General features: G+C 33.6%; 1 protein-coding gene across 1 annotated transcript in view; it reads right to left on the reverse strand.

Annotated features, from left to right (window-relative positions):
* Window positions 1–24,533, reverse strand: part of ca16b (carbonic anhydrase XVI b) — a 110,763-nt gene that overhangs the window by 13,928 nt on the left and 72,302 nt on the right. The window contains 7 exon segments of the mRNA XM_051112476.1: window positions 4,141–4,232; window positions 8,942–9,080; window positions 10,969–11,521; window positions 11,523–11,732; window positions 12,767–12,816; window positions 12,929–13,037; window positions 17,415–17,599. Coding sequence (XP_050968433.1) covers window positions 4,141–4,232; window positions 8,942–9,080; window positions 10,969–11,521; window positions 11,523–11,732; window positions 12,767–12,816; window positions 12,929–13,037; window positions 17,415–17,599 — 1,338 coding nt within the window.

Raw genomic sequence — 24,533 nt, forward strand, 5'->3', positions numbered from 1 at the left:
TTTGTGGCCTGACTTCCTGAGTGATGATATTTGGTCACATCTGTGTCATATAAAGCTCATCAGTTATCTATCAAAGGAAGGGAATAGACCAATGGTCTATTGTCACGTAGAATAGCCATATAAAGGTATGGTTCATTACTGCCTAGGGAAGCACACAGCTGGGACCGTATTTAAAAAAGACCAGAATCCCCTGGAGCATTTACAGCTTCGCCATTGTGAAGGATGATCAAACACACATCAATTCAACCCCCACTCTGTATTCAGTGTCTATGCAATTAACCGAAAAGATTCTGTCTTATTAAATCACTGAGACATGCACAGACAGACGACTTCTTCAGTTTAACAGGGCTTGTTGATGACTTCTCCATTACAGCGGAGACATTAAACTATCACCTCAAACGGAGTTCTCATAAACATTAATGGCTAGTTTTACTTCTTTTGGCTTACAGTTATATAGACCTGTCAGTCAAGAGCTGGACTGCGTCACACGAGCAGAGAGAAGGAGAGGAAAGAAACCGAGAGAGAGCAAGAGAGAAAACAGTGGCAATAACAGCAGTTCATGCAATTTTAGAAAATCATGCACTACCCAAAGTGAGCAATCAGACTTTCCATTCGCCCCCTGACAAACAGTAACACACAGAACATAAAATATGCATCCACTCAACAACCGAGAAAACCGCAAGATGGGAATTCTTATCATTAAAAGAAGCAGTCCAGCCAAAATGAAAATTCTGCCGTTATTTACACATCCTCATGTCGTCCGAAATCAATATGACTTTAACTTTGCAATGGAACACAAAAGAGATATTCTTCCCCACAGAAAGCTATCATCTGAGCTTGAAAGTCCCAATCCACAAGAGCATTGTGAACATTTAGCAAACCACCATGGAAAAATGTACTCTGTATTCTGTTGAGAAGTTTGTGGTCTGTAAGATTTTTATTTTTTTTTAATGTTTTTGAAAGAAGTCTCTTATGCCCACCCAGCCTGTATCAAAAGTCTCTACTCTACTAAGAGAAATACTGTAAAATGTTTTTACAAAAAATCTGAAAAGATTTTCTTCTCTATTTGCAGCTTCATTACTCCAGTCTTCAACATCACATTATACATTAGAAATCATTCTGATATGCTGATTTACTACTCAAGTAACATTTATTATTATTATCACACTGCAAGAAAAATTCTGTAGTTTTTACAAAATAATTTTGGCAGCAGTGGCCAGAATAATTTTGTAAAAACAACATTTATGACCAAAAACTATACGTTTTACAGTACAAAACTTGTAATTTACAAACAAGAAAATTTGAATGTAAACCAGTAAATTCAACAATGCACACTGCTATTAAAAAATCTGTTTTGTACCTTTAACATACTGACATCCACCATAATAATGCAGGTGGTTAAAAAGAAAGCCATATGACAAAAAGCTCATCACAAGTAGCTTGGCCACAAGCAGAAGTATATACTAGTATATAAAAGGTGCACAGAGTCATTCATGCAAACACAAACACCATCATTGTAACACACAACACTTAAATAACGCAATAAACGTTCATTAAACAACAGAAGATGTAACATAAAGCCCACATGTACATAACTGTTAACACACTATTAAAAAAACATGATTATTTAAACAAAATACTTTCAAATGTGTCTTTTTTACTTCTACAAACTGTACAATTAACAGCATTTTACTGTAAAATTACAGTAAAATGCGTCTGGTTAGATCTTTTACAGTTTTTCCTCTATTTAGTATTGGAACTTACTGTTAACCTATTAACAGTTTTTTTCTGTAGCATTTTTACAAAATTTTACAGTTAAAATTACATTTATTTTTTACAGTGTGTTGAAAACAGTTTAAACACCAACAAAATATTTGTAACATCTTTACTGTCACATTAGATCAATTTAGTTCACTCCAAAATGAACATTTCCTGATAATTTACTCACCCCCATGTCATCCAAGATGTTCACGTCTTTCTTCAGTCGCAAATAAATTATGGTTTTTAAGGAAAACATTAGAGTTGGAGGAGAAAGATGGAATAAGATGGGAGTTTTTCAACATACCCTAACTGTCTTGAAGTGTACAACTGGAGTGCATAGAGTGCGCATCGCAGAGCTAGACAAGATGAGTAATTGTGGCTAAAAAGAGTATAAATATGAAATTTTTAAAGAAAATGACAGATCGTTTTACTAGATGAGACCCTTACTCCTCGGCTGATATTGTTTAGAGCTCTTTGAAGCTGCATTGAAACTGCATTTTTAACCTTCAATCCGTTAAGCAACACTAAAGTCCACTAAATTGAGAAAAATCCTGGAATGTCTTTAATTCTTTGCGACTGAAGATAGAAAGACACGAATATCTTGGATGACACGGGGTTGAGTAAATTATCATGAAATTTTTATTCCAAAAAATGAATTCATCCTTTAAAAATTGTTGTTCTCATGTACTGTGTAGCATGCAAAATATGTATTTAGTTGTGCGTGTTGTGTTGCTCTGCGCAGCTTGTAGCAAAGTCATTTCACACAATCTTTAAAACACCTCTCGGGCAGATAAGTGCAGCTCCTATCTCTTTAAATGGGGAAACATCAAATTGTCCAAAACTGTTCACTAAGCTTACGATTACATTTCATATTTGAAAACACCAATGAAATCCGACAACAACAGTCTCATAAAGCTTGTTTCTTATGCTCAAATACCAAAAAAGCTTGTTTTAAATGATACACCAGCCAATGCACATGCGCAGTCATAAGCGCGGGTGTGCGAACGCTACCTGTTTCTATAGAAATCGGGGATTCTAACAGCAGCTGCAGTGATGCAATGATTGGCTCTTTCATTTAGAAGGCGGGGCTTATTTGCCATATTGGGCGTTGCACTTTCTCCCATTCATAAGTAACAGGAGTGCAGTCTTCCTATATATAAAGTCTTTGCTTCTAGGTGTCTGTCTAACCGGCTAAAAGCAATATATGTTCGCTCGCAATTGTCTAGAAACGTGTCGACGAATAGTGGATGTTTGTCGTTGTTATTACTGTTATTCTGATAAAGAATAAAGAAATACGTTGGTTGGTGTACAAACTGCATATACATATGCCATAAATATACCATGGCTATTTGGGTGTTTATTGTAACGGTGATGGGCGTTCCGTTTTCGACATGCGTCGCAGTAGACCAAGCACCGGACCAATCACCAAAGTCACAAAAAGGAGGGGGTTTGGAAAAATTAATCGTTGAGCGAACCGTTTGGGAGTCGCCAAGTAAACAAGGTAAAAATAAATGCATATTATAAGACAATGAAAGTGTTTTTTGACCTTGCATGCGTGTCAACCTTTTGTTGGGGACTCTCAAAACCAAAATATGAACTTTCATAATCCAAAACAGGGGCACTTGAAAGTCCAAATGGCAGTTTCAATGCAGCTTCAAAGGTCTCTACACAATCCCAGCTGAGGAACAAGGGTCTTATCTAGTGAAACAATAATTTTTTATACTTTTTAACCACAAATGCTCATCTTGCACTAGCTTTGCGTCACGTATTACGTAGTCATGTTGGAAAGGTCACGCGTGACATATGCAAAAGTACCAACCCAGTGTTTACAAAGCGAACGTGCGTGATTGTGTAGAGCCTTTTGAAGCTGCTTTGAAACTGCCATTTGGACCTTCAACCCACTGATCCCCGTTGAAGTCCACTATATGGAGAAATGTTTTCCTCAAAAACCTTCATTTCTTTTCGGCTAAAGAAGGAAAGACATGAACATCTTAAATGGCATGGGGTGAGTAAATTATCAGGAAATTTTATTTCTGGAGTGAACTAATCCTTTAAATGTTCTTGCTGAATATAATTTCATCAATTATTTATCTATTTAGTGAAAATAACATTCTGTAATAACTACTTGTCAGCTGGTCAGGTATATTTCTAAAGCTGCTATGCTTTCTTTAGTCTTATTGATCCATTTCAGATTTTGAATATAGCCTTGTCGAAACCTACTGAGCTGCTTTGCTCCCTAAATAGACAGCTTCTTCCCATTGAGGGATTAACTGAAGGGTACATGTGATGAAATCACAACTAAAGAACTCCTATGAAATGATGTAAGATATAAGCTCTTGCAGGATTATGTATTGTCATTTATGCTGTGTAGCTACTCACCCGCTGTAGACAGGACGGGGAAACTGTCATTGCGGATCACTCTGGGAGAGCTCCTGTCTTCAATATACAAATGTGCAGACTGGAAGAATCTCCTATGAACAGAAATGCTCCAGGTTAGTGGGATGCAGGTAATCAGGATGATTTTAGACAGCTCCTTAATTCTGAGAAAGCCTCCTGCTTGCTGAGAATTGTTGTCAGGTGATCACTTAACATCGGAGTCTAATTTACGAAGCACTTTAGATGTCAAGCTGTACACTCTTGTTTGTGCAGTTTTGACCCGTGTTTCTGCTCAATAGCCTGCAATTTTAGTCTCGACTCTGATATCAGTCCATTACTACAAAAGCATGAGTACTCCAAGCATACTGGCTAAATATATTGTACAAATAGTGTGACATTATACAACTGAATGACAAGATTTGTACACACAATTATTTGACATTATTATTATTTAGGTATTTATTGTCACAAAATAGCAATAATAAAAAACAAAATATTTGAAAACAGAAAACGTGCAATATTTTTGTACAAGGCTGTTGGTAGATTTTAGATTTATGCTAAATTAACTCAAACTTGTTTACATTTTTTAATGAATTATTATTATTCAGTTTCACTTATTTAAGTATTTATTTGAAAACAGAAAATGTGCAATGTTTTTGTACAAGGCTTTTGGTAAATTTTAGATTTCTTTGTGCAAAATTAATTCAAATTAATTTACATTTTTATAAATTATTATTATTATTCAGTTTTTTTATTTTTTTTTATTTGAAAACAGAAAATGTGCAATATTTTTGTACAAGACTTGGTAGGTTTTAGTTTTTTTTTATGCAAAATTAATTCAGATTTATTTACATTTTATTATTATTATTATTCAGTATCACTTATGATTTAAGTATTTATTTGAAAACAGAAAATGTGCAATATTTTTATGCAAGGCTTTTGGTTGATTTTAGATTTTTTATGCAAAATTAATTCAAATTTATTTACATTTTTTAAATTAATTATTATTTTTATTCAGTTTGATTTATTAAGCATTTATTTGAAAACAGAAAATGTGCAATTTTCTTACAAGGCTTTTGGTAGATATTAGATTTTTTATGCTACATTAATTCAAATGTATTTACATTTATAAATGTATTATTTTTTTCAGTTTCACTTATTATTTAAGTATTTATTTGAAAACAGAAAATGTGCAATATTTTTTGGTAGATTTTGTATGCAAAATTAATTCAAATATATCTAATAATAATTATTATTATTATTTATTTGAAAACACAAAATGTGCAATATCCTTGTACACGGCAGTCAGTAAACACACTTCTGTTACTTATACAAGTATGTATGGTATCGGCTGATGCTGTGAATTGCAAAATGGCTAAATATCAGATGAATGAATCAGCACGGTAGACATATATCACCTTATTATTATTATTAATATAAACCATGCATGACTAATGAACTAATTCTTTGCACTGCAAAACACCCTGTCTTAATAACTGGAAAATTTCAACAGCAACAAATTAAGATTATACCAGCATGACAGTAATTACATTTAAGGTCCATAAAATAAAGTTATGCGAACTCATAATAAAGTCTATCACTGACACATTATCATAATTAAAATGCATAAGCTAATCGACACCCACAAACGTCTAGTTCTCACTGTAGGAATCATAAAATATACACAAACAGCAAAGTGATGATACCAAATCTTCAGCCATACTTTGCACACGCAACTCTTGCTACCTTGGGATCGATCTTTTAAAAATCGATTTCTTTATTTCTTTTTCAGTGCATGAAAACAGACCCCTCCCATCCCTCACCCAAGACTTACTTCATGCAATTCCCATAAAGCGTTTGTATAAGCATGCCCTACCTGTACTTTATGCAGAGCAATGAGCAGATGCTAGTCATCCTTGGGAGGTGAGATAAAAAGAAAGCCGGTCTGAATGTTGGCTGAGCTCTGATGAAGGAAGGGGGCTGGGGGACTGAGGAGAGAGGATGACTGGGGGGACAGGAACCCCACACTAATGACCTTTTTATGTCGGGGGATCTCTGGTGTGTTTAGAGATGTTCAGCTAATGTTGCAGAAGGGTCCTTCAGTGAAGTTTTGGACCCCGCGGTCTAATCCTTGAGAATGCAAAACAGGCGAATGGTAAAAAGATAAATATAACCTCTTATCATAGCCCATCTGCGTCTCTGCGTCAACTCTGAAATTGCTTTAACTCACAGGCGATCTCGTACGTACGTGTAGCAATGTACCGCCGAGACGAGTGCAGCATCTTTGGTCTTTAATGGGCATCTGTGAGTCTGAGCAGACTGAAAGCCTCTGAGCCATCCAGATGGAACCTTGCCTACATAAACCTCTCATTAGCCTATCGCCTTGGCAACATCGTAACTTCATTTTAAGCAAATAATAGCATACTTTCTGGTAAACACTCGCATGAACTCCAGTTATAAGGAAACCAAAATGGAATATCTTTTGAATGGCTTTTGTTCGCTCGCTAGCTTTGTTCTCGACGTTCTTGAAATCTGACAATGGTGATGTCTTGACAAAGACGTTCTCAGGGGAGCGCTTGCATCTCGTCACTTGTCTTCCTTCCGCTCGCTTAACAGATTGATTACCGTGAAAACAATCTTTCATTCACTTTAACTGTCACTGATCAAGCTCTTATAAAGCCGTCAAGTGATCAAATCAAACTGCTATTATCTTTTGCTTTCAAGTTGCATGATTTGTCGGCTGACGTAATTGCTTTGCAATTGGAAACTTGCAGGCAAAAATTAGAATTAGCGGTGCTTCATAACTTCATTTACTGTAAAGCTGGTTTTGGTATTGTTTACTAAAATTAAAACCTCTAAAAATAGTTTTAAGTAACTAAGCTAAACTTTTAAGTAACTTAAGTAAATAAAAAACGTCAACTTTTTTCCCTTGTTAGTTCCCAAGTTGACAAAATAATACCATTAAAGGTTAGACTGTTTTCAGTAAGTCAAATTAACCTCAAATAAAATATGAATATTAGATAAAAACCTTGAACTTAAACTTGATAAATAGAACAGTTGCCTTGCCAACTACCTGAAAAAAGTTTAATTATACTACTAAAATTGCTAAATCTAAAACTATTAAAAGCTGATCTCAATGATTGAATAAATATATATTAATATACATGACAGATGTAAAAAAAATATGGAAATTACATATGTAATTACTTATAAGAAAAAAATAATCTAATAAATTACAAAGTATTAAATTAGGGTTTAGGTTAAAAATAAATAAATTAAATAAATGGCAAATTAAAAAGAAAACTGAAAATATATAAAGAAATTAAACATAAAAATATATAAATATATACAAAAATAAAAGCTAATTCAAAATATTATTTAATAGTAAATAATAAATAACCCATAATAATAAATAATTGCAATAAAATTAAAGCAATGAAAAATAAATAAATAAATAAATAAATGACAAATTAAAAATAACTAAAAACACTAAAAATATTTAAATAAATTAAACAAACAAATAAATATATACAAAAATAAAAGCTAATTCAAAATATTAATAAATTAGGGTTTAAGTTGAAGTACTAAAATGTCTAAAATAAATAAATAAATAAAAAAGAAAGAAAACTAAAAATATTTAAATAAATTGAACATAAAAATATAAATATCTAAAAAAAAATCTAATTCAAAATATTAATAAACTAGGGTTTAAGCTTAAAATTAAAAATAAATAAAATAAATGACAAATTAAAATGAAAACTGAAAAAATATATAAATAAAAAAAGCTATAAATAAAAATAAAAGCTAATTCAAAATATTCACCAAAATAAAAGTTTGTTTAAATAATACTTGTGTGTACTGTTTATATTTATATGTATATATACATATACAAACATACATGTATATATTTATTTATGCACGATTTAGATTATATATAAATATGTTACATATATTGTACACACACACAAATATTATGTAAACATAAACAGGATTAATCGATTTGACAGCCCTATAATTAACATTACAGTAATATATATTGCTAAAAATAACACTGAAAATAATATTGTAATTAAATACACAAATAGAACAATTAAAAATCATTCTTGATAATGTAATTTTAAATATAAAAAGGTTTTCATTTTTATCTTTAATGTAATGTTGCATTGCTTTTGTGTGTGTTCACATTTTAAACGATACGCTCAAAGAGTCAGCTTCACAGATTGGAGCACAGCTGGGTCCCTCCACACAAGACTCATGGTCCCTAGGGGGCCCGCAACCTCTTAGCTCACATACAGACACAAGACTGAACAGGAGGATGGTGGTATTTGGCAGGAAGCTCCATAGGAGGATTTTAATTCGGTTACCATGGGGCCGAGAGCGGTCCGGGAGAGGGCGGGCAGATGGGGCTGGGACTCTCCAGGGAGCTGAGCCAGGTTTATAAAGGCCAGTAGAAAGAGTAGAAAGAGGTAGATGAGGTGTGGATTCAGGGGTCAGAGCGACCTTACACTGTTTACAAACCAGCCACCACCATGACCAGACGGATCTACTCCACAAAACATGTTGTCATGAATATTAATCAGGTGATGCATCCGTTCACAAAAAAAAGGCTCCAAAAATGAGGCTGATGAATGTGGAAACTGTTACAAGATATGGAAATTAGATGTAGAGAACTGATCTTAGATGATTCTTCTCAGTTCAGAGCACAATAAAGGCCCAAGATTATCTAAAACCAATACGCTGGTCAAAAGCCATTTCACCTCAGTCTTAAAAACTTTTTTTTTTTGTTTTTTCAACGGCACCTTACCTCCAGTAAACCAGGACAGCCAGCAGCATGATCAGACAGAGCAGAGTGAGGGCGGAGACCACCATCAGGGGGATGATCCACTCCATCCGGCTGGATGATGACACCGGGTCTCGGGTGACAGTGGAGATGCCGTTCCTCTCTGCATGGAGGTCAAAGACCAGAGCAAGGTAACAAATACAAAAGGAAGAGCTTTAAACCATTTTATATCAGATGGACTGGTATAAATACTTGCAATTGCATTTCTACATATTCAACACAGCTATTTTTGTACAATCATCTTTCTTTGCAAAGCTTATTACAACTATAAATCCATATACAGTCTTTATTACAACTTTATATTCAGTTCCTCATCCTCCAATTTTATTATGTTAAAACACTTTTAATAAATGTTTACTTCATAATACATGTATATATACATATATATATATATATATATATATATATATATATATATATATATATATATATTCAAGTCTCACCAAGACTTGATCAAAAATACAAAAACAATAGTCATATTGTGAAATATTATTGCAATTTTAAAAAAAAAAAGTTTTTTTTTTTTTACTTATTCCTGTGATAGCAGAGCTGAATTTTCAATAGTCATTACTCCTTTTAGTGTCACATGATCTTTTAAAAATCATTCAAATATGCTGATTTGATTTCTTTTTATGAATGCACAAACTGTTGGGCTGCTTAATATTTTTGTGGAAATCACAATAGTTGCTTTAGGAGTCTTTTTTAAATAAAATTTAGGATTGATTTGAAATATATATATTTTTTGTAACAACATAAAATTTTACTGTCACTTTACTAATGCCATGGTTGTGTGTAGAAGGAGATGTACAAAGATGAAATATAACAATTTCAATTTCAATATAAGTGTTTAATAAAAACCACAATCGGTCAATCCAGACAGGAACGTCAGGGGAAACACACACCAACATAACCTTGAGATCAGACCAAAAAACAGTGAACTGAATACAACTTATATAAGGTGATTAACTAATAATGACTTAACAAGGACAGGAACAGGAAAAACCATATATGGGCACAGAAGGGAGAAACCAACACAAACAGTCCACAGGGGTGTGACAACTAACAGTTTTCATCAATTTAACACATCCTAAAAAAATCCTTTTTTATTTACAAAGTTTATTTAAAAGCTGAATTTTCAATAGTCATTACTCCTTTTAGTGTCACATGATTTTTTAGAAATCATTCAAATATGCTGATTTGATCTCTTTTTATGAATGCATAAACTGTTGGGCTGATTAATATTTTTGTGGAAATCACAATAGTTACTTTAGGACTCTTTTTTAAAATAAAAATTAACATTGATTTGAGATATAATTTTTTTAAACAAGGTAAAATTTTACTGTCACTTTAATAACACTTTTTATCAATTTCACACATCCTAAAAATCTTTTTTTTACTAGTCAATATATTTATACATATTAACATATTTTACCGGTGACAAGGTGATGTAAATTATTTTTTGGTCACAATCTGGCACCACTAATATTAATATTAATTGCAAAATTTTAAAATATAAAATTGTCAATTTTATATTTTAAAATGTTGCATTTTTTAAAGATTTTATTTTTTACTAGTCAGCATACTTATACATATTAATATATTTTTAATATAATTTAATTTGATGTAAAATTCTTTTTTTGACAAATTTGGCACCACTAATATTAACATTAATAGTACTGTCTTTATGACAATTTTTAATCCATTTAATGCATCCTTAATGAATAAATGTATTAATTTCTTTCATAAAAATGACCTTTTTTGGGGAATTTAAACATTTTTGAACATTATGCATTTTTACATTTTGACACTAATTTCATATTTTACTAGTCAATATACTTATACATATTAATATATATTTTAATATAATTTAAGGTGATGTCAGTTCTTTTTCTGACACAATTTGAGACCACTATAATTATAATAATTTTTGTCCATTTGTATATTATTGCTGTTGCATTGAGCTTTAGACCGCAAGTCTGTAGCTCACCTACCAGTGTGAATGAAGTACGGCCAGTGCGCCTTCTCCTCATTGGTAAGTTTGGTGGTCTCTGTCGAGCTGGAGGGAAGCTGCATGTCTGTGGTGTCACTATCCTCCAGCCATGTTGGTTTTGATGAATCCTCACCAGAAGGCCTCTCTGTGGCACGAGGCACCTGCTCTTCCACTATTGTAGGGGCCAATGTGGAGTTCTCCGTGTTGACATCGCCCCTTTCTTGACCCCTCTCTCTGTGTTTGGAAGTTGGGACTGGGGAAGTTGGTTTTTGGGGCACCGTCTTGTCCTGCTTTTTGTCCTTGACTGTCACATCTTTCCCCTTTTTTTTCTTCTCCTCTTCTCCCTGTTCTTCTTCCTCCTCCTCCTCCTTCTCTTCTTCTTCCTCTTTCTCCTCTCTTTCACGATCTTCTTCCTGTTTGTTATTGGCTTCGGTGCTGTCCTCAGAGGTCAGGATTTTGCTGTCAGATGGAGTGTTTTCGGCAGTGGGAGTAGCTGGGTGTTGAGTGGGCGTGGGGCCTGAGTTTGTAGAGTGGGTTGGCCAAAAGGATCCGGGGGAGAGAAGAAATCACACTGCCACTGAAACCCAGTCCTGCCAACAGAGTGCTGGTCACCACAGATGCTACGGTGGCTTGTCCACCACTGGATGGCGGCCCCATTCCTGTAGCCATCGAGACGAAGGAAAACGGGAGGCCGGCGGACGTCCAGGTAGAGGAGCCTGAACTTATAGGAGCCATGTCTGCTGAAGAGGCGGGGGAAACCGTGGGCTAGAATAGGGCGGAAGAAAGGAATACTCTTAATATGTGCAAACAGACCAATAAACAGACTTAAAGTTGACATAACATGAAAATCTGACTTTTTCTTTGTTTAAGTTCTATAATCAGAATGTTGAATGATTTTTTAAAACTATATCTTTTTTTTGTTACTGTTACTGTTTTGTTACTGTCATTAAAAATGTTAATTATTTTACCAAAATAAGAGGAATCATACAAAATGCATGTTATTGTTTATTTAGTACTGACCTGAATAAGATATTTCACACGAACGATGTTTACATAGTCCACAAGAGAAAATAATAGTTGAATTTATAAAAATGACCCAGTTCAAAACTGCCTGCTCTTCTTCTGAAAAACTCTTTAGGTCCCACAAATTCTTTGGTTTTTCAGCATTTTTCTGTATTTGAACCTTTCCAACAATGACTGTATGATTTTGAGATCCATCTTTTCACACTGAGGACAACTGAGGGACTCATATGCAACTATTACAGAAGGTTCAAATGCTCACTGATGCTCCAGAAGGAAAAACGATGCATTAAGATCAGGGGGATGAAAACTTTATGAATTTGAAGATCAGGGTAAATTGAACTAGTTTTGACTTCTGGGAAACATGTAACTATCTTCTGTAGCCTCTGAAGGGCAGTACTAAAAGAATAAAAAAATGATATTTAGGCAAAATAAGAAAAATGTACACATCTTCATTCTTTTCAAAAGTTTTCACCCCCTGGCTCTTAATGCATCGTTTTTCTTTCTGAAGCATCAGTGAGCATTTGAACCTTCTTTAATAGTTGCATATCCCTCATAGTCCCTTAGTTGTCCTCAGTGTGAAAAGATGAATCTCAAAATCATCGAAGGGTTCAAACACACAAAAATGCTGAAAAAAACAAAGAATTTGTGAATTTGTAAAAAAAAAAAAAAAATCTAATTTTTAATGATTCTGAAAGGGGATGTAAACTTTTGACCTCAACTGTAGTTTTCATTATTGGTGTGAACGGGTCTTAGAAATGATTAAAGTGGTTACCCACCATTCCAGTTTTCACAATCCTTGTCCCCTCGAATATCCTTGTGGTGTTTGCTTGAAGAAAAAGACACAGAATGACAATCAGTTCTAAAGAAGTATGAAGTATAGCAGCAGTAATTGATCACTTTGAAATTAAGAACAGAAAGTCACTTAAAATCTGACAAACCTGTGAATAAAAGTGTTTGGCTAAAGTCACTGCGCTGGTCTCTCTGACATACAGCTTGCACTCTGAACAGATATAGGATATCTGGAGACAGGAGTGTGATGACTGCCCTCTGCAGGAAACATACAACACACCATACATTTTAATAACACACTAAAACACAAAGAAGACAGAGATAAAAACTAGAAACCTTTAGAATAACTAATACTACACTTTTGCATTAATGTACAGTATGCACATTTTCAGTATGCAAGGAATACTGAGATAAATGCTACAATTTTTTTAAGAAATACATTTTTTATATATATATAACACTATAAAAAAAATGTTAAAAAATGCTGTAATTTTTAAACTTTCCACTCATCAAAAAATTAAGAAAACAATTTAGCATGATTTCTACAAATATATTATGCAGCACAATTGTTTTCATTATTGATTATAACAAGAATTGCTTCTTGAGAGACAAATCAGTATATTAGAAAGATTATTATAGACTGGAATAATGGTTGTATGTTATTTTTTAAAATAGAAAACAGCTATTTTAAATTATTAATGTTTCACAATATTACTGTTTTTTCTATATTTTTGATCAAACACATGCAGCTTTGGTGAGCATACAAGAATTAATTAAAAAAATTAAATAATCTTGTCGACTCCAATTTTTGAACAATACTAGTGGACGTTTAATACTGAACAAAATAACCATCTTTTTAAAATGGACAGCAACTGTTGAAGTGAATTATTAATTTGTCATTCCATTTGCATTTTTGAAAGCCTTTCATTAGACTAAAATTTGTACTAAACCTTGAGCAAGAGATCACAGCATGAATACTGTAGTTAATTTTCCAGGAAGAGATAGACTTTCAATGCACAAACAGTTGAGGTCAAGTTTAAATCCCTGTTTCAGAATCTGCAACACGTTAATTATTTTACCAAAATAAGAGGGATAATACAAAATGCATGTTATTGTTTGTTTAGTACTGACCTGAATAAGATATTTCACACAAAGATGTTTACATGTAGTGCATAAAAAGGAAAAGGAAATAAGGAAAAACCGTGCATTAAGAGCCAGGGGGTGAAAAAAATATGATATTTCAGCAATAAGAAAAATGTACACATCTCCATTCTGTTCAAACGTTTTTACCCCCCGGCTCTTAATGCATGGTTTTACCTTCTGGAGCATCAGTGACTGTTTGAACCTTCTGTAATAGTTGCATATGAGTCCCTCAGCTGTCCTCAGTGTGAAAAGATGGATCTCAAAATCATACAGTCATTGTTGGAAAGGGTTCAAATACACAAAAATGCTAGAAAACCATAGAATTTGTGGGACCTAAAGGATTTTTCTAAATAACAGCAAGAAGTTTAACTGTTCAGGACAAACAAGGGACTCATGAACAAAAAAACTAAATAAAAAACACAGCTGTGGACCTTTAGGTAAGAACACAGTATTAAGAGTCAAGGGGATGTAAACTTTTGAACGGAGTCATTTTTATCAATTTAACTATTATTTTCTCTTGTTTCTCACATCTTTTATGTGAAATATCTTATACAGGTCAGTACTAAATAAAAATAGCATGCATTTTGTATGATCCCTCTTATTTTGGTAGATTAATTAACATGTTTGCAAATTCTGCAAGGGGGGTGTAAACTTTTGACCTTAACTGTATCTGCTTTTGAAAAGTTTTTAAAAGTCAACTTCTGAGTGTACAGTAATATAGATGCCTCAAAACCAGCAGGCCCGGATTAAACACCACAAAACTCCAATTTTGATTTCAAGCTGTCTTCAATTGACCACAATTAAGTCTAATTTACTGATTCCCAATGTTGGACACAGAGCGTCCCTTCAAATACTACACACAAATCCAAAAACCTCATTACACAACACAGTGTGAGCGGATGTAAATCTGACAAGATCTTATTTTCCAAAACTGAAATGTCAAAGCAAATTTGACATCTGCCATTATTATTTGTATAAATTGACACTTATTTATTGCAGTGTCCTGCTCTGTCTTTCAGCGATCCTCTGTGTCCCAGAAATAGATGGATATTCATTTGAATTTCATATACCCACAGTTGGTCTTGATTCGCTGGCGCAACCTGTGACTGGGCTCAAAATTGAAATAAAAATGTAAATGTAGAGGCAAAAAAGATGAGGGAGTCATGATGGGATGTAGAGTGAAAGAATGTAATTGGACTTTAACCGTGGCAGTTATATCCCTCAACTAAATCCAAATCTAATTTGACCAAGGCTAAAAAAGACTGACAGCGCTCATCAGAAAAAGTTCCTTCAACTGGCTGGACACTGTCTTGTTGTCATGGATACTGTGCGTCTAAGGCCGCTCCAATACGGTGACTGACAGACATGGGTGTAAGTCATTCATTAGACTTGAGGGAAGAAAGACAAAATGCTGTCCAAGTCCATCAAATCGATGAGAGCAGTCCATCCATCAGAATTATGAGGGAATGCTGGGGTCCAGATGACAAGGCTCTGGGCACAGGCTCAAGTTGTTGTTTCAAGGGTAAAATTTATATATATTTTCAAATGTTTAAATTAAATTAATTAATTGGCTCATAATGCCAATCGGGCCACCCTGCCATCCTCACATCTGTCCCGTACAACCGCGTCTGCTACGGTGTTTTAAGTCTTATTAATCTCTTTCATCCAGATAACTGCTGACAAGTCTGGGCACTACAACACGTCTCAAGATCCTGGATTTGTCATAGCAGAGGTGTTCCATTACATCTTACACTCCTGTCTAGCTCAAGAGTAGTCAACAAGGGATCTGTGACCCCCTAAGCAATTTATTTTATTTTTTTTCCTTATTTAGGAAGCCAATACAAAAATGCATGAAACAAACTAAGAATAAGGTTATTTTTAACTAAAATTAAAAGACATTAAAATAAATTAAATAAATATGAGCACATTTTAATACACTTAAGGCTGCATTTGTTTGTTTAAATATGCAGTAAAAAGTAAATATGGTTTCTAATTATTTAAATATTACTTTAAAATAACCATTATGCAATTTAACATGTATTAAAATGTCATTTATTCCTGTGATGGCAAAAGCTGAATTTTCAGCATTATTACTCCATTCGTCAATGTCACACGATCCTTCATAAATCATTATTATGCTGATTTACTGCTCAAGAAACATTTCTTATCATTATTAGAAATGTTGAAAACAATTGTGCTGCTTAATTTATTTTGTGGAAACAATGATACATTTTCAGGATTCTTTGATGTTTAGAAAGTTCTAAAAAAAATAAAATAAAAATAGAACTCTTTTGTAACAAATATCTTTACTTCTGATCAGCATCAATGCTAAATAAAAAGTATTATTTTTCAAAAAAATCTTACTAATGTTTGGAACAGTAGCTTATAATATATTAATATTAACTAAATCCATGTTATTGACACTCATGTTTTTTTTAACATTTAAAGTGAAAGTTCACCCAAAAATGAAAATTACCTCATGATTTACTCAGCCTCAAGACATCCTAGGTGTATATGATTTTCTTCTTTCAGACAAATACAATCAGAGTTATATTTAAAAAAAAATCCTGTTTTTTCTAAGCTTTATAATGGCAGTGAATGGCTGTTGACATTTTGAAGTCCAATAAAGTGCATCCATCCATCATAAAAAGTTTAAAAGATTAATAAAGGCATCCTGAAGCAAATCGATGAATTTTTGTAAGAAAAATATCTCCATTTACAACTTCATAAACCGTTTTCTCTAGTTTCCACTGTTATGAGAGAGAGCCATTTTAGTGGATTACGTTGGACGCAGGCGAATGTGTTGACAAACACGGAAGTGTAGCAGAGAGAGCAAAACAGAACACCAGTCATGAATTAGAAGTACAAAACGAGGATTTGTTAAGAAAAATTTAGATATAAGCCAAGAGGATACTGGTTTTTGCTTTGCTAAACAAAAGAAAATTTGCATCCTTTGCTTCTGTAAACAAAGCTCTTGCGAGACTAGCATAATCTAGAACTTACACTATGTTCTATGATTTATAAAGTTTTAAATATGGACATTTTTCTTACACAAACACATTTATTCACCTCAGAAGGCCTTTATTAACCCTCTGGAGCCATGTGGAGTAGTTTTTATGATGGATGGATGCACTTTATTCGCCTACAAAATCTCAAAACCCATTCATTGCCATTATAAAGCTTGGAAGAGCCAGGACATTTTTTAATATAACTCTGATTGTATTTGTCTGAAAAGCATAAGTCATATACACCTAGGATGGCTTGAAGGTGAATAAGTCATGGGGTAATTTTCATTTTTGGGTGAGCTATCTCTTCAACAGAGACTCATCTCTATTGACCAAAGTTGATGTTCTAACAGTGTTTTCTTCAGTCAAATGTAGCCTCAACACAGTGATTGAATAAATGGTTGAGCTGAAACCAGGACTTTGACACTTTGAATGTGCTCTTCTGTAAGGATCAAACTGCTTTGCCTTTCATTGTCAGAAGCCTTACCGTGCTGTGTTCGCCGCTCTGCGTGAAGGTCTTCTCAAAAGGCATTTCATCCTTCATCCAACTATAGGAGACAAGGAAGCCCACTATAGGCGGGTGGTAGACAGCTGACGGTCTGTCCCAGGTCAACACAAGTGCAGTTCTGTTTAGAGCATGGGCCTTCATGTTGTCAGGGATGCTGCTGCAGACTGGATAGAGAGATGAGAAGCAGAGCGATGAGATAAGACTGATAAAAACAAGGAGGAAGAGGGTACAGTTGTTCTCATTTGATTAGGGATGTGTGACTGGAGATAAACGGGTGGAATTACGGCTCTTCGGCAGTGGGAGCCGAGCCAGATCTCAGCCGTGCAGGTCCACGACTGCAGCCCCCAGGTGAAGCTAAATCTTTTATTGCTGTCTGACTCACCAAAGCGTTCTCACTAGAAACTGCTTCAAAGTGGAAAATAATACATGAGTTCATCTCAATCTGCCTCCAGGCTTTCAAACAGCCTTGCAGTGAGCACACGCATGCGTGGCTGTGGCTGCGTGCACTGCTGTGGACACAGTAGGACGTCTGAGTGTTTGTGTGTGTGCGTGATTCTCAGTGGTGGAAGAAGTACACCAATCATGCACGTCAGTTAAAATGCAGATACAATGGTGAAAAATTAATGCTGTAAAAGTACACTAGCGTTCAAAAGTTTGAGGCCGGAAGATGCACGCTCTGAGGAGGCAAGCAAGGCAGTGTCTCCTTAAAATTTTGGATGACAGAAATTAGTTGCACAAAAATAAATTAACGCCAGTGTTACAAAATACAACATTAAAAAGTGTATAAACCTCATCGGATGCAAATATCATTTTTACATGTTGTTTGAACATAAATGTGTTTTGGCAGAGTGTGTACACAACCACCCTATAATGATAAAAATACATTTTTTTTGTAATCTTTATATGAAATATCCCCTTTTTCATATTAAGCCATTCTCAGCTTCTTGTCCGTGTGCCGTCTTACCTTAGACCCACCCTGAGTGACCTATGAACAGTCCGACTCTGACTAACATTGTTTCAACTCCGGTGCAAGGGAAGACAAGATTGAGCGATTGAGGTGTTCTGTTGTTGGATGTAATAATGATCATAGCAGTCATCATTTACTCCCGACATCTGAGCCACTGAAGACGCAGAGGAAATGGCCTGGCGATATACATAAATGTGTCTATGTTCACGCAAATCATTTGTCATGCAGCTTCACCTACAGCAGAAGTGAGTATAAGGGGTTTTATGCATCTTTGCATAATGTGCTAGTTAGCAAGTTTCGCAGCTAAACGCAGTTAAAATAAACTGACCGGCTCGTCACCCCACAGAAGAGAGGGGCGGGGTGAGCAGAGCTCATTAGCATTTAAAGGAACATGCAATAGAATGGCTCATTTTGAACAGGGCTGATTTTGACAAGGTTTAAAAGGGTGTTTTTACACTACCCCTGAGAAATTTTAACCAATGTATGTTATAGACTTCTCATTAAGATCCTAAAGAATCATATCAACTTGTGGAAAATGGGCATCCAATGACCACTTTAAAGAAACATTGTACAACAGCAACACCAGCAGGGGAAGTCATGGGGGGGGAGGCAATGCCTCCATATGATTGGATATGACTAGTTATGATCGGCTGTGATTGGTTCATGCGATAAATCTCGCCTCTTGTGTTCGTGTGCGTTACGCATTTTTGCGAATCAGTGTGAATGAACAATATAATGCTGTTAATGGGAAGACATATTCAAAAAAGTAAACAACTCACACACTTATACATAACCACTTTGTTACATCAAAATAAGACTTAAAATGGCATAAAAACATGATCTGTGGGAGTTTTTAGCGAGTAATCAGCTTGGTGAAATTTAAAGTAAATCTCTGTGTCTCTGATCACTATTTACCAAGCAATGATGACTGACGATCCGAAAAATTCCAAAATAGTTAACAGTTAACTATTAAAAAGAATAGCTGAACGTAAGTTCACAAATAAAATATATATTGTTTAAACTGTTACTGCCTTAAGTTAATCTTTGAGAATAATTGTAAAATGCTTAAAAACACTAACTTGATGAGATTCATACTTGGCTTTAATAAATAGAATCTAGATTACACTGTTAATGTAAAAATACAAACCGGGTAGTTTTATTTAACTAAACTATTGTTTAAAAATGCCTATATGGCTGGCTTAAAATAAACCCAAAATAGGTTCTAAATAAAAAAAAAATCAGACACATAATTACTAGAAGCATCAGCAACAGGTGAACATTTACTAATAAGCAATTTAAAAAAATGTTTATTATTTAATTATTATTTACTAGGGATGCACAAATGTTCGGCAACCGAAATTATTCGGCCGAGAATAGCAAAAAAAAGCTCTTTCGTGTTCGAAATAAAAATCAACATTCTTAAAAGTTAGTACTGAAATTTTACTGTAAAATAAAAAAAAGTAAGACAAAAGTAATGACAACAATAATTACAACAGCTCTATTAATACATTTATTATAACATAGTGTTTAAATTGGGATTGTAATGTTTTAAAAGAAGTATCTTTTGCTCAGCAAGGCAGCATTTATTTGTACATTAAAAAACACATATTATACAACATATTATTTTACTAACTTAGTAATTTTAAGTTAAATGTGCTTTGTTGGTAGGTTATAATGTCTACTAGAATGTTAAAAATGTTTAGTGTTAATGGATTTTTTTCTTTGAAAAGCAAGACAAAATAGCACATTTTGGCTATTTAATTTATGCAATGAAAAAAATTAGCAAAATACATGAGGGGAAAACCACGAAAAACTGTGTTCGGTAATCGGCCTTCGGCCCAGTGTTTCATTTTGTTCGGTTTCGGCCAAGAATTTTTATTTCAGTGCATCGCTATTATTTACTCACCTTATTAATAAATGTTTATTCATTGAACATATTAATAAACGTTAATTTCCAACCTATTTTGGGTTCATTTTAAGCCAGAAATATAGTCATTTTTGAGCAAAAGTTGAGTTAAATAAGGTTGGGTTAAACATTTAACTGGGTTTGTCCATATTTCACAAAGTACTGGGCTGTTTTCAGCATTTTTTAGAGTATACTATTTTTATACTATATATATATATATATATAAAATAAAAATATAAACAATAACATGGTTATACTTAGCTAATGTTGGTTAATACTGGTAGTACTGTTGATCTAATGTGTTTTCGAGCGTAGAGAGAGGCAAAGGTATCTGAGGACCATTACATCACAAAAAAAAAAATCATCATGTTATTTCAGTGGCTATTGTTTTCAACTTCCTTGTTACAGTGACCTCACTGTTGGTGCTTTTTTGATGTCTCAGACAATACAAACATGAACTAGGTTAGTTCTGCAGCAAAAAATAACCCTTATCAAATGTGCCCTGATCAGGCTTTCTAGCAGGTTTTTAGCTATTCAACCCCATGAAAGAGACACTACTGTGTGATGTGACAAAATCACGGCAAATCAGAAAATATGTGAAAAACTGCAGGTCAGAATGAACCTGCGTCACCAACATTAGCAGCTCAGATTACCTGGAGTACACACATCAATCTAACATGTTTTTCTTGAGTCACAAAAAAGTTGTTATTAATTATGACCACAGAACCGCCGAAAAGGCTAACAGACGTGATTGCACGATTGACGTCACTTTTCACACAAATCATTTGGTGGGCCGTGTTTTTGTCAAGCTGGGCGGGCCGCGTAAGTGGCGCTTGATAAGGTCATTATGCCGAAAGCCTCTACTCTTAATGTGTGTGTATCAGCATTAGCGACCTGTCAACAAGCCTGTGATAAACACGTCTGTGAAACGAGAGGCAGATCGCAAGAACACAAGAAGTGAAACGAGGACGAGGGGGTGATTAGTAAAAGGGCATCTGCTGTGGAAGTCGGCCTCGAGAGCTCTGTTAGCACGGGTGACTCAGCGAGAGCCCATTATTTTCATCAGTTCAATCATCAGCATGCTAATGACTGCCGCCATTACTGTCCGGCAGAGATAACACACAGTCTGATGATTCAAATTGACTCTATTCTCATGGCGGTTCTTTGGGTTATGTAGTCAACAAGCTAAGATGTCAGCACTGGGTATAGCGACGGTAACGCTCTCAGCTTGACAGGTATGAATATTACATAGCATTTTCTGCAATTAGGGTACAAAATAGGGCTTGGAATGGTTTAAAATGAACTATTTATTATTTCTTTATCAACAAATAGTCAGTAAAAGGACATGTTTGTCCTCTAGAAAATGTAATGATTCTGCGTTCTAAATCTGTAATATTTTGTACAAGTTTTGTATGAGCTTTGTATCTTTTTCAACCCAGTTACCTAATTAAATAATTAAATACTAAATTAATGATGTTTGTAGGTACTAATAAACTTTTATTTCACATAAACAATACCATTTTTTTTTTCTTACGACTTTGGAAACAGGGTTGAATGAAAAGGCAATAAACTTTTCCAAATTTGTGTAAAAATTAAGACATTGGTTTATCAATGACTACAATTAAAAAAAAAAAAATTCAATAATAATAATAATAAATTATTTAGGTACATTTGATAAATTTTACAAATTGAATTTAGAATATATTTATTTGCTTTATATATATATACATTATATATATATATATATTAGAGCCCGACCGATTTATCGGCAGGCCGATATTATCGGCCGATATTAGGCATTTTCCAAACTATCGGTATCGGCATTTATAATGGTCGATAAATGAATATTTCAAAAATAAAATAAAAATGGACGAAACACCCTTCAACCATGTCATGAGTGTTGGCGTTGTATAGTTTGTCCACCAGAGGGCACTCTACACCGTCCCTGTTGGCAACACTCGTGTATAACGCGCCACACATCCTGCAACCTGCTGATCCAGCCAGAGTCGGGCAGAGAGAACCAGTTATCCGCGAGTGAGATCATCGGTGAAGTGTGTTCATGGTGAGTTGGTCACGAGACATACATTGCTTGAATAACAATTAAAAGAACATCCCCATCAGTTCTCTTAACTCAAATAAGCATGACAAAATTCGTGACTATCATGTCCAGTTTTGCTGCTGTTAAATAAGCCGAGAGTGAAGCGGAATTAGCTAGTAATTACGTTACGTTGTTACAGTGTAGTTGACTGACTGTCCTTTTAACTTTTGACAATGAAACTGAAGTATTTCTTTAATAGCGTGACAGTTATAGCAATGAGACGTATCATCTCTCCTTGGCCTGTTATATTGAAAATGTATGTTTTACAATTTGCAGTATGACGTTATCCATTGCTAAATTATGGCTCATCATAGACTAGCTAACCACAAAGCTAGCTAATGCCACTATCAGTGGAAGACCGCTAACGTTAACATTAATGAGCTTGGAAACGACAACGAACTTATTCTGCCTAAATAAAGTAATGATTACTGTATTTATAACTAGCATATCTCTAGTTACAGTCCCTGCATTGTAAAATGTAAGTTAGACTTGCGAGGAGTGAACATTTAGACATAGAGAAAAAGTATCAAACGTAGCTTGTGCATAAAAGTTAGCTTTTCTTTTACATGTGTGTGAAATCCAATGACGCCAAGTGTGCGTTGCAGACTGTCGTTCAGCAGCAGCATTAACGAGTCACATAATGAATTTAGATCGCTAAATAGTAGGTTTTAGAAGGCAGGCAGCAACTGATGATTGAAAATGGTTTGATGTAGCTTGGTGGAAAGAATTTAAAAAGTGCAGGTAAAGGGATAAGCAAGCTGACATTGTAATTGTGACAATAAAAGAAACAAGTTTCTTTTTAAAATGCATTATCATATTATGTTAGTTAAAACTCATAAATAACTACAAATAACTAATGTTAGGGAAATCTGTTAATGTTTTGTTGCGCGTTTCCTAAATTTAAAAAAATAAATAAAAAATATCGGCCGATATATCGGAATATTGGATTTTAAAACCAATAAATATTTGTATCGGTATCGGCCTTCAAAATCCTTTATCGGTCGGGCTCTAATATATATATATATATAATTAACCAAATTAAATACTTTTTTTTAATTAAATTTGATTCAGTAGTTATTTAATTTCCATAAATAATAATAATAATAATAATAATAATAAACTGTAGTAACAGGGTCGATTGATTGAGCTTGAAAAGGCAACAAACTTTGAAAAATGTATGTAATTGGTTTATCAATAACTACAATTTTTCATTATCATATCAATAATATTAGTAATATATACAATCAATTTAAACAATTGAAAGAAATAAAAAAAGAAACTAAAAAAAATATTATTAAATAAATAAATAAATATTAATAAATAAATATTATTATAATATTAAAAATTAATATAATATTAAATAATTTACACACACATACACACAGCAAATTAAATAATTAAATACTTTCTAAATTAAACTGATTTTTTTTTCCCCACTAAAATACATTTTGTTTAATTAATTAATTAATTATTTTTTTACAATAACTTACAATTTAATTTCAATAAATAAATAAATAAATAATAACTAAAACTTTGGCAACAGGGTTGAATGCTTGAGCATGAAATGGAAATATACTTTGCCAAATTTGTGTAAATATAAATTGGTTTACATTGGTTAATTTAATTTCATTAAATAATATTACACTATTAAATTATTAGAATTTATACACACACATACACAGCAAATTTAATAATTAAATACTTTCTAAATTAAATTTGTAGTTAATTAAAAAAAAAACATTTAGATTTTTTTTCTTACAAATAACTTTAGTTACAGGGCTGAATAGATTGACAAGGCAATCTTTGTTACAATTTAATTGCCATAAATAAATAAATAAATAAACAAACCATTTGGTAACAGGGTTGCATGATTTTAAATTTTGAAATTAAATATTTTCTAAATTAAATTGGATTTCTTAGTTATTTAATTTCCATAAGTTAAAAAAACACACATTTTATTTGATTTTCAATCTTACAATACAATTATCTTACAATTTTCATTATCTTACAATAATTTTGGTAACACGGCTGAATGGTTATGGTCGACGAGGCAATTATTGTTACAATTTATGTAAAAATGTAGACGTTAAATTGACTTGGCTGATTGCTACATAATATAATATCATT

Source organism: Labeo rohita, chromosome 6 (assembly GCF_022985175.1).
Source record: "Labeo rohita strain BAU-BD-2019 chromosome 6, IGBB_LRoh.1.0, whole genome shotgun sequence".
NCBI lineage: Eukaryota > Metazoa > Chordata > Actinopteri > Cypriniformes > Cyprinidae > Labeo > Labeo rohita.